At 37.6% G+C, this 12,684-nt stretch overlaps 1 protein-coding gene across 1 annotated transcript; it reads left to right on the forward strand.

Moving 5' to 3' along the window:
- Positions 1-7,664: 7,664 nt before the first annotated feature.
- Positions 7,665-8,183, forward strand: LOC114233804 (jun dimerization protein 2-like). Its single transcript, XM_054720244.1, has one exon. It carries the CDS (start codon positions 7,692-7,694, stop codon positions 8,181-8,183), a length of 492 nt encoding a protein of 163 aa, XP_054576219.1. The 5' UTR covers positions 7,665-7,691.
- Positions 8,184-12,684: the final 4,501 nt, after the last annotated feature.

The raw sequence follows: 12,684 nt of genomic DNA on the forward strand, positions 1-12,684 counted from the left end.
CCACCACACATGAACAGCATCATTCACCATGATCAGTTATTATTTCATAAACAATGATAGGTTTAAATCATAAAGGACTGTAATTTAACAATTGATTTTCTGTTCCCCAAAATATACACTGCTCCTGCAACTGTGCCCAAATGGAGATATTTCTGAATTAAAATAGAAGAATAAGTAACACAAATATACAGACAATACTGTCTAAGACAATATCTGATTTAAAGAAACACTAACAAAAAACAAAAAATAAAAAAATAAGACTCTTTCTAATTCATAAAGTACATATAAAGTTAAAAATGTGAGATAATGTAAAAACTAAAAATAAGTAACTATTCAAATTACATTAACCAATGTTACCTTAATAAATTTAATTAAAAATAAATATATAAAAATAAGTATGCAATGGTTATTCTGATAAGGGAGAGTCCTCTAATACATTATTTCAGAAGATGAAAGAAAAGAAATGCTAGGTCACAAAGGACTCCAAAATAGGCAAAAATGGTGGAAATGGTGAAGATTCTGTGAAGCCAAATATTTGTTGATATACTATAATTCTGAAAATGTCCAATAAGAGAATATTTAAAAGTTAATTGTCCATTAAAGGGCACTGGATTATAAAGCCAGGATAATGAAGGATTTTTTAAATGATTAGGATATTAGTGTTTTAAGTACTTTATCTGATGCAGAACTCCTGCGTAAATTATTGATAAGTCAAAAGTGCTAGAGTGTTTCAGAAATATTTTGTTATTGTTGTTTGTGTGTCTTTTAATGTTCTGTGATTAGTAATTGTTAAAACCAAGACATTGGATCCAAAATGGAGTTGCTTATGCTAATCCCTAAGTCATTAAACTTTTGTCATATTTTCTCTTTTTTTTTTAATTTCTGAAAATGCTTCAGAGCTATACAGATGAAATGGAAGTTAGAATAAACTGTAGAGCAAATATAAATGCGATAATTAAAATGACTGAGACCTGGGTTTAAATCCTGACTTTACCACTTTCTAAATGGAAGTATTAGGTAGATATTACATAACCTTTACTAGCATAACTTTTCTTATTTATGAAGTGTTTACCTCTAAGCTCTTCCATTAAAAGTAATCAATAACTGTGTGCTATGCTTTCATGTACACTAAGGGGAAGCCACAAAAGCTGGTCAAGGGATCCATGGTTTAAGTCGGTTGAATTCAGTTTCAGCAGTGGAAAAATGGTTAAAAACTTTAAGTTCAGATTTTTTCAGTTTTGAAGGGAGCCATAAAAGATAAGGTAAAAATGCCTCAGGGACAATCACTAATGAGGCTTTTATAGTAGATTGAGTTTCTCAGTAAATATTTTAATCAGAACTGAGCTTTAGGAAACTTTATCTGGCAATGGGGGAGCAGATGGATAGAAACAGGATGGAGAAAGAGGGAACCGATTAAAATAAATTTGTCATTGTTATGTAATTAGTGATGAGATTACATTTCATATAGTTGAAAAATTTGGGAGCAATTCGTAAATCAGTCAGGGAAGTTAATAGATAGTTGGGCACTCTTATTGAAAGGCTAGTAAGGAATGGACTGAACTAACAGAAGATTCACTATGCAATAAATATTACTTCATAATCACTATTGTTAGACTCTAGGAATGCAAAGAGAGGGATTGATTTACTGAAACTCTCTTCATACCCTCCCTATTTCTGAAAATTAAATTTAGGGTGATATTGTCTAAATTGGCCGATGACACAAACCCAGAGAGAATAAATAATAAATTAAATACGGCAAGTTGACAAAATTTTCTTAAAAGCCTGAAATTTAATAAAACACATAGTTTAAAAACTGTGCAATTATTGGGTGGAAATAATATGGCTTAAAAGCAGTCTATACTAAGTACATCTTAAGGGCTCACCATTATGATCTGACTGCCAAAACAACAAAAAACTTTTTTAAAACCTTATAGCTACATAGAAAATATTTTTCTTTGTTTTGCCCAGAAAAACAAGCAAAATATGAGCAAAGTATATTGTGTGTCTGTGTGTCTATGTGTGTCAGAGAGGAGAGACAGAGAGAGAGATGGGGAGAGAGAGAGATTGAGAGAGATTATCTTCAGTATGGTTCTCAGATTTCAATTGAAATGCTATACACAGTACTGAGAGTCATGATTTAACAAGAACATTGTTAAGCTAGATTTCTTCCAAACTGTAGCAGTTAGGGTAGAGAGAGGAAAGCAAGCCTTGTTATGGAAGTTCTAACAGTAGATTCTCTTTAAGCAGGATAAGATTTCAGACAAATACAATTTTAAAGATATTTAAAAGACTTCCGTGACAATCAGGATTTAGTATTTACCTGGGGCTCTGAAGAGTAGATTTATTAGAAAACAGTTGTGGGTGTAATGTCATAAGAGCTTTATAATAATTAGAACTGTCACCTTGATCTAGATCGCTTCAGAAGGTCACCTCCAGGGTGAGGATGGTGAAATACTGATTACTGAATTGCTGAACGGATAATGAATAGCAACTTTGAGGAATGTTAAAAGCATGGGAGGATAAGCTAGTGTAGATAATCTTTAGCTTTCCTTTCCTTCCTGTAAATTTATGGTTTTGTAGAAATGGAATGCTTTTGAAATCAACAAGATAATTGAAATGAACAGTATTTGGTTTATTTTACAACTGCTTACGTTACACAATATGTGAATCTCATCATTTGAGCATAAATAGAAAAGGTTTTTGTGGCTTTAAAAATAGGCCCTGGAGAACTTTTCTTTGGATATTAATTAGAGATGCCCGGATATTCTCCTCTGATTTAACATGGTTAGATAATTTTTAACATCTTAAAGTGTGATGTATTGGATGGGCTCTGGCAATTTGGTCAAATTAATTATTAGCATTACCTAGAGACCAAAAGGGAAAACATTCTGGGCTCAGGTTAAATTCTGGGTCCAAGCAAGACAGAAATACATTCTTATATCTGGCCCGGCAGGCGTGGAGATTCTCAGCTGACTATTTCCAGACAAGGTGAAGTGTCTCATCTGTGAAAACAGTGCTTACCTGCAGGCTCTTGATGACGGCCAAGTGAAGGGAACTGCAGGATGTTAACTTCTCTCCCTGAAACAGGAAAACCCTGAACACCTGCTCGTCTAATCGCGTCTCCTGCAACACTGGCAACCGTCCACAAGGAACATAAAGTTCTGTTTTCACACTTGTGCTGCAGGTGTATTGATAAATTATGCACGTTCTTTGTGCGTGTGCATGCTTGAACTTGGCCTATGAATTTCTTATTTACTTACCCTGCCAATTAATTTTATTCTTTAACTCAAATTTTGCTTTAAGATCAATATTAAAATAAATGATATGATTCTGTTCTATTATGTAGGTGTTATATAGAATTCTATTTTATGAAGTATTATAATTTAACTAGAGGCCTGATGCATGAAATTAGTGCAAAAGCCTCAGCCCTCCCAGCCCTGGCTTCACCGAAATGTCGTCCGGAAGGATGTCCGGTTGGACGTCAGGTCTAATTAGCATATTATACTTTTATTATTATAGAAGATTACATTTTACTATTAGCGGACAAGTACTTTTTTGAAGTTTACTTCTACAAACAGTATCACACATCTACTGGAATAAATATTTAACAGATTCCTTAGAAAATAAACTTAAAAGAAAAACTTCAAATATATGTAAATATATTCAAAGTTAGTAGATATTGCCAATTTACTCTCTAATGTCTTTCTTTCTCAGTGGCAGTTACCAGACTTCCTCAAATGCTTGACATTGGATAGGAAATCCAGTTTAATGTATAAACTACTAAAATTGCTAACAAGAATCTCTGGATTTTTATTGATTTAATAGATAATTTTTAAATTTATCTTTGAGTAGGATGTTTAATCTAGTTTTTGGAAGCTTAAGCTATATTTTAAAATTTACATCTTCCTTTTTTGAAAAGAGGAAGGGAGAGGGATAGAGAGCCAGAAACATTGATGAGAGAGAAACATCGATCAGCCGCCTCCTGCACACCTCCTACTGGGGATGTGCCCAAAACCAAGGTACATGCCCCTGACCTGAATCGAACCTGGGACCCTTCAGTCTGCAGGCCAATGCTCTATCCACTGAGCCAAACCGGTTAGGGCTAGATCTTCCTTTTTATTTCAATATTATTTTTAACAAGAATCAGCATTGATAGAATTCTTCTTCAATATCTAATTTGATAATTATAGTGACTTAGACATTTAGTTCTATAACGTTTAACTGACAATGTTGAAATATATTTGTATTAATTTACTAAATCCTATCTAGTCATACTTTATTATTTTCTCATATACAATAGAATTTGAATGGATTAGATTTTTATATACAAATATTTCAACTATTTCCATTAGTTATATTTTTCTGTTTTATTTTTTCTTCTGTTTTCCCTGACTAGCTTCATGTTTATAATAGCACTATAAAGTAGTTTTATTTAATATGTTTGTTATATTACCTTAATATATTTAATTGAGAGAATTACCTATTATTTGAAGAAGTATTAAAATGTGTCAATAAAACTGCAAGACCTAATACATTTATTGTAAGTACCAGGATCAGTATGTGAGGGGAGGTAGGGGTTTTGTCTTCAAATTGAATTTCTTTCATGGTTTTTCACTGTTAAGTTTTGTCTTTTTGACTATTGATACTCTTCCCCACTTTTGTTTGACAATTTTTGCTCACATTTATATTTCCTTTCCCCCCCTATTTATTCTGTAACTGCTAGAGCTGTGCAATCACATTCAATATATAGGACTTTTAATTTTGTTTAAATATTTTACATTTTTAATTATGACTTCTGTTACTCAAGATTTATTTTATATATGCTTATTTCTAAATTTATAGTTTTATTATACTTTTACTGTACTTGCGTGTTTTTCTATTTAACATTTTTACCCTCAGGGAATATAATTTGTATAACAATTATTTTCCCTTGCATTCTCCCAAAATAGTTTCAAGACTGCACTAGATTTATATTTGTTACAATCTTAATAAGTTCAAAAAATAATCGCTTGTTACATAAAGATTTTTTTTAAATTATCTTTATTATTGAAAGTATTACAGATGCCCCCTCTCCCATTAACACCCTACTTCCCACACCTGCCCCCTCCTAGGCCTTCACCATCCTATTGTCTGTGTCCATGGGTTATGCATATATGCATACAAGTTCTTTGATTACTCTCTTCTTGCTCCCCCCACCACTTCCCTCAGATAATCATTAGTCTGTTCCATGTTTCCATATCTCTGAATCTATTTTGTTTGTCCATTTATATTGTTCATTAGATTCTACATAGAAGTGAGGTCATACGTTATTTGTCTTTCTCTGACTAGCTTATTTAGCTTAGCATAATACTCTCCAGATTCCTCCAAAGGGTAAGAGTTCCTTCTTTTTTCCTTTTTTAAAGAGTCAGTTACTCAGCACAGCCAACTCTTTTTTTTAAGCTTTTACTATTTTTTTATATTAATTTAAGAGAGAAGAAGAGGAAAGGGAAGAGAGATAGAAACATCAATGATGAAAGAGAATCATTGAACTGCTGCCTCCTACATACCCCATATGGGGATTGAGCTGGCAACCCAGGCATATGTTCTGACCAGGAATCAAACAAAGACCTCCTGGTCCATGGCTCAATGCTCAACCACTGAGCTACACCAACTGGGGGAGATCTTCCTTTTTTACACCTGCATAGTATTCCACTGTGTAAATATACCACAGCTTTTTTATCCACTCATCAACTGATGGGAACTTGGGCTGTTTTCAGATCTCAGCTATTGTAAATAGCACTGCTATGAACATAAGTGTGCATATATCCTTTCTGATTGGTGTTTCAGGATTCTTAGGTTATATTCCTAGAAGTGGGATCACTGGGTTAAATGCTAATTCCATTTTTAATTTTTTGAGGAAACTCCACACTTTTTTTGTAATGATTGTAACAGTCTGCATTCCCACCAGCAGTGTACTAGGGTTCCTTTTTCTCCACATATTGGCCAGCAATTGTTGTTTGTTGATTTATTGATGTTAGCCATTCTGGCAGGTGTGAGGTGGTACCTCATTGTTGTTTTAATTTGCAACCCTCTGATGATTAGTGACGTTGAGCATTTTTTCATGTCTCCTGGATATTTGTATATCCTCTTTGGAGAAGTGTCTATTTAGGGCCTCTGCCCATTTTTTAATTGGGTTGTTTGTCTTTTTTTGTTTAATTGTATGAGCATTTCATATATTTTGGAAATTAACCCCTTGTCAGATGTAACATTTGCTAATATGTTCTCCCATACAGTGGGTTCCCTTTTCATTTTGATGCTGGTTTCTTTTGCTACACAGAAGCTTTTTAATGCAGTCTAATTTGTTTATTTTTTCCTTTGTTTCTCTTGCCCTAGGAGTTGTATCAGTAAAAATTCTGCTACATGAGATGCCTGATTTTTTTTGCTGCCTACGTTTTCTAGGATTTTTATGGTTTCACAGCTTACATATAAGTCTTTTATTCATTTTGCGTTTATTCTTATGTATGGTGTAAGTTGGTGGTCTAGTGTCATTTTTTTGCATGTACCTGTCCAATTTTCCCAACACCATTTATTGAAGAGAATATCTCTCTTTCAAAGTATGCTCTTGCCTCCTTTGTCAAATATTAATTGATCATAGTGGCTTGGGTCAATTTCTGGGTTCTCTTTTCTGTTCCTTTGATCTATATGCCTGTTCTTGTGCCAGTATCAGGCTGTTTTGAGCACATGGGCTTTGTACTATAAGTTGATATCTGGTATTGTGATCCCTCCAACTTTGTTCTTCTTTTTCAAGATTGCTGAAGCTATTCGGGATCTTTTTTGGTTTCACATAAATTTTTGAAGTGTTTGTTCTAAAAATGTGAAATATGCCATTGGTAGTTTAGTAAGGATTGCATTGAATCTATAGATTACTTTGGGTACTACGGATCCATTTAATGATGTTAATTCTACCAATCCATGAACACAGTATATTTTTCATTTGTTTATATATTCTCTATCTCTTTTATCAACATCCTGTAGCTTTCGGAATATAGGTCTTTTACCTTCTTGGTTAAGTTTATTTCTAAGTATCTTATTTTTTTGGTTGCTATGGTAAATAAGATATTTTTTAGTTTGTCTTTCTAAGATTTTGTAATCCTATATAATAAAAACCCAAGGACCCTAACAGCATAATGACCAGAATGACCAGAGACCAGAACCACCACAGCCCCTCGCCAGGCTGGCCCTGCTCCCGAACAAGTGGTTAGGAGTGATCAGGTAGGCAGGCGGAGTGGTTAGGGGCAATCAGGCAGGCAGATGAGTAGTTAGGGGTGATCAGGTAGTCAGGCAGAGTGGTTAGGGGCAATCAGGCAGGCAGACAAGTGGTTAGGGGTGATCAGGTAGGCAGGTGAGCAGTTAGGGACAATCAGGTAGGCAGACAAGTGGTTAGGGGCAATTAGGTAGGCAGGCGAGTGGTTAGGGGTGATGAGACAGGCAGGCAGAGCCCCGCAATTGATTGCCTCAAAGAGGGAGACCCAGCCTGCAGGAGGGATGCTTGGCGGCTGCGATAGGAGGCGCTGGCAGCTGAGGATGCTGTGGGTGGGGCTGGTGCCACTGCGGCTCCTGAGCAGGTATGGTGCCTGCAGCCTGGCCCAGGCCTCAGGGTTGCAGCATCCCCCCCACGGCTTCTGCAGGGCTGGACTGCCACTCCTCCTGCTATGATGCCTGGGCAGATCCCGGACCCTTCCATGACTGTGGGCTCTCTATCAGGGTTCAGCCCCCTGACCAGACTCCCCAGCTCGGCACTGACTGTAGAGGAGCTCAAATACATTGACATCCACAACATTGGGGCCATGATCACCCCTTTGCACTTCCTGGAGGTGAAACTGGGCAAGAGGCCTCAACCTGTGAAAAGTGAGCTAGATGAGGAAGAGGAGCGGAGGAAAGGGCGCCGGGAAAAGAACAAAGTGGTGGCAGCTCCATGCCGGAACACGAAGAAGGAGCGGAAGGAGTGTCTGCAGCTGGAATCTGAGTGGCTGGAGCTCATGAGTGCGGAGCTGAAAACCCAGATGGAGGAGCTGAAGCAGGAGCGGCAGCAGTTTATCCTGATGCTCAACCGGCATCGCCCCACCTGCATCGTCAGGACCGACAGCGTTAAGACCCCCGAGTCCAAAGGCAACCCCCTGCTGGAGCCGCTGGAGAAGAAGTGACCATGGGCGGGGGGGAAGAAGAGGAGGAGGAGAGGGTCCCAGAGGACTCTTCCTTCATGCATGAAAAACTCTTCAATGAGGCTCAGCACAGCCAGCATCAGCCGGGCTTTTTTGTGAAACTCAGATCAGCCACACCAGGGGAAGAAACCCAGGCTGATGAAACACGGGACCAAGTGCTGAGACCAAAGTATTCCTGAGGGGGGGCCTGTTCTGCCTGGGGCCAGGCTTGCAGGAGGCAGGACAGAGGCTCTGGGCTGGAGAGACGCCCAACCAGGCAGCTGTGGGCACTTCTCCGGCCTCTCCGCCAGGGCACCCACCCAAAGGACCTCTGAGCAGCAGGAAAAACCATGAGTTGCAACCAAAATTAGGCTGAGTATGGAACTCAGAGTGAAACTACAACCTGCCTGCCCCCAGCCCTGACCCTGACCCTGATCCTGATCCTGATGCAAGGCTGGAGAAGGGTACAGTGCCAGGCCCTGCTGTACCCACCCACCATGGTCCAGCTCAGTCCTGCCCAGAGTGGCAGCCGGGGCACACCCTCGCTGGCCCTGCTGGAGGTGCTGTGGGCACAATGCATCAGCGCCCTTCCAAAGCACATACTCACTGAATATTTACAGACTGGCTGTCCTGGCAGGGCTTTCAACTGCACATGTTTTTTATACTTTCTTTTTTTTTTTTTTTTTTTTACAAAAAAAAGATTTTATACAAGAAATATATAAATGGATTTCTACAATCACTTGATGTAGTTAATGGCTGTTGGGTGTAACTGCTAAGTACTGTAGTCTCTGGGTGTTGGGGGTGGCAGGGGCGGGGTGCAGTGCATTTCCATCCTGGTAAACCCTTCATAGTACTCAGTTCTGTATCACTCAGTAAACATTACTCTTACTTAAAAAAAAAAGAAAAGAAAAAGAAAGAAAGAGGGAGTCCCAGGCCAGCCAAGCCATTGCACCCCACGCCTGTCGCCTGCAGAGGGAGGCTTCCAGTGGCAGGGGAGAGGGGGGCAGCGCTACACAGATGGCAAGCAGTGGCAGTGGCGGGGGTTGGGGGGGAGCCAGCTGCCTGCAGCTGGGGGAAGGAAAGCCCCAATAGGCCCTGATCTCAGGCCAGGCCTAGGGACCCTACCTGAGGGGTCCAGGATTGTGAGAAGGTGCAGGCCAGGCGAGGGAACCACCCCCCACCCTAAGTGCACAAACTTTTGTGCACCAGGCCTCTAGTTGTATAAAAATGCCATCAATTTCTGGGTGTTAATTTTGTATCCTGCTACCTTGCCAAGTTAATTTATTAAATCTAGTATTTTGGGGTGGAGTGTTTAGGATTTTCTTTGTACAATATCATGTCATCTGTGAATAATGACATTTTTACATTCTCCTTTCCAATTTGGATGCCTTTAATTTTTCTTGTTGTCTGATCACTATGGCTAGGACTGTTACATAAATATTTTTTAAAATATATTTTATTGATTTATTTTATTTTATTTATTACAGAGAGGAAGGGAGAGGGATAGAGAGTTAGAAACATCGATTAGAGAGAAACATCGATCAGCTGCCTCCTGCACACTCCCTACTGGGGATGTGCCCGCAACCAAGGTACATGCTCTTGACTAGAATCGAACTTGGGACCTTTTAATCCACAGGCCGACGCTCTATCCAATAAGCCAAACCGGCTAGGGCATATATTTAATAAAACTTATATTGCTATGTTAACTGTTGCTTGAATTTATTTTTAATATACAGAATATATATTTCTATATTTTATGATTGTTGATCTATTTACATTTATTCTTACTATTTTATTTCTGCTTTTTTAATTCATTAATTTTCCATCTTGTTTTCTTTCTCTTGTTTTTCATCTCCTAATTCATTTCTACTTTCTAAGATATGCATTGTCTTTTTCTTTTTATTCTATGGAAGTTTGTTGTTTTCCAAGTCCATAATCTATACTTTGTCTTATTTCTCAGCCATCAACTCTTAACATACATCTGTTTCCTATAACTCCATAGTTATTTCATATCAACATACTTGCTATAGATTTAATGTTGATTTTCCCCAAAATTCATACCTAGAAATTGTAACTCGCACTGTGATTGTATTAGGAAGCTTTGACAGATGATTAGATCATTAGGCAGAGACCTCATTAATTTGATTATTGTCTTTATAAAACAGACCCTAGAGAGCACCTTTGTCCCTTCCATGATGTAAGAACATGATTAAAATCAGCAGTCTGCAACCCAGAACAAGGATCTCACCAGAACTCAATAATTTTAGTACCCTGATCTTGGACAGCCAGCCTCCAGAACTGTGATAAAGAAATCTCTGCTGTTTATAAGCCACGAGTCTATGTAACTTTGTGATAGCAGCCTGAACTAAAACAACACTATTTTATTATGCAGATGCATTGTAATGTATTCAGTTGTTCTCTCTAATAGGAATTTTCTTGATGGGGTGGTAAAACAAGTATTCCTATGTTACATGTTTCCTTAATATTACTATCCATTTGGATAGGATAAGTTACACAGATTGAATTTTCTCCCTTAATCCTCAAACGTCTATTTGGTAGCTAGGTTTGTAATATTTACCTTATAGCCCTGTTACCAAAGAGACAGGGAAGTTGTGCCTTTTGCATAGTCATGTAGTACTTCCTCTCCAATTATTTATCAGTGAATAAATAAGAGAATTAATATAATTGATATTTTAAATATTACATATTAATACAGGGTGCCCCAAAAATGTATACACGCTTTGAATAATTATTAATTCCAATGGGTTAGAAACATCAGTTGAGTTATCAGCTGTTAATGAGTGTATACATTTTGGGGGACAACCCTGGCATATTCACTTTTCTTCTCTCTTATGTTACACATCATAGTTCTCAGATACATTACTTGTTCCATTGTAACTGATTTCCAAATCAGGGGTTCCCTACAGGTGTGCCACTGTCAGGAGGAGAGTACACATACATCTCACATCATTGATTCCCCTTAACACTTTGACGCCCCAGCGAGATCTTTTCAGGGTACAAAAATGCCTCATCTTCTAGTGTACTGTATAAATGCTATTATTTCAGTGTATCTTAATATGACAACATTTAGGAAATTATTTTAGTGATCTGATAAATTTATAAGATTTATGTAGCTGGTGAAAAGTGATACAAATCAGCATAACCATAATTTTTCGGTTAGCCACCTAAATCTGCATGAATTTCCAAACAGTAATATTTTTAAAAGACTATCCCAACCAAATGCACAGTATATTATTTCTAAGAGATTCCCTAACTTTGATTTATCCATCCTTCGATATAGGCTAAACTGAGCTAAGTTGGCATTTAATACATTGTTTCACAGAATGGATTTTGACCCTAATTTTTTTAAGATCTACTGTCTATAAATGTGATAGGATGTAATACTGAATGTGGGGAATAGGGAGGGAGCTGAGATCATAGAGATGAGAAAAGTTGTCATAGAACAATTTAAAATCCTCTCAAAAATAATACACTTCCTGTCCATGGTTTCATTTTGGCCTTCTAAAAGCCATGATGACGGAGCTTTTCTTATTCTCTTCATCACCATAGGTGGGGGGAAAAATGGAGAGAGTCTTGAGTGCCTTTATATGTTAAACATGCAATGATAATGAAAAAAAAAATAAAATGGAATAAGCAGTGCTAAAAGAGTGACTTAAAATAGAATCAGGAGGCTATTGAGTGAGTAGAACCTACTTACATCTTGGGCCTCAGTTCTCAGAGCTGCTATTAAGTTGCTAAATTTACCTGTTGGTAAATTCAGTTTAAGGCTGAGCCATTAATATCCTGGAACTGCTGTGTGAACATATGTGGACTTTACCTCCTCCTTGTAATATTCACCCCCCCCTCATTTTTATATTGGAACTAACCAACTCCTATTAGCCTAGCCAGCAATTCTTTACTAGAATATGCATGAAAAAAAAATGTGCTTTGTGGTTTTGCCTATAAACCCTGCCTTTCTTCATTCTCTCTGGAGCACAGTTTAGGTTGCAACCTGAATCTGTATCTTGCAGATGACAACTCTTTTTGTTCAAATTCATACTTTTTGTTCTTCACTACAGCCTAAACCTTTTATTTGATTAATAGGCAGCAAGCAAGGATCAATATTTCTTTTGGAAGTCTATGACCTTTATGCAAATTTATGTATTTCTAAACAATACCAAAATGAAACACTGTTGGAAGATGATTCTTCTTAGGCTCCACATATTTTATATCTTTTAAGAAGAGACACAGATAAATTAGTTTCTGCTTATCTTTTCAGGAATATCTGTATAACAAATAGCCTTGGAAGAGAGAGAGCTTGCCTTTTGCATGAGCAAATGGAAGGCATATTTACTGTCAAGTATAAAAATATAGATTCCATAAGCTCAGTTTTTCTGGTTGTTGTTGGCTTTTTTTTCATATTTATTGATTTTGGGAGAGCAGGGGAGAGAGAGAGAGAGAGAGAGAGAGAGAGAGAGAGAGAGAGAGAGAGAGAGAGAGAGAG

Source organism: Eptesicus fuscus, chromosome 8, assembly GCF_027574615.1.
Source record: "Eptesicus fuscus isolate TK198812 chromosome 8, DD_ASM_mEF_20220401, whole genome shotgun sequence".
NCBI classification, from domain to species: Eukaryota; Metazoa; Chordata; class Mammalia; order Chiroptera; family Vespertilionidae; genus Eptesicus; species Eptesicus fuscus.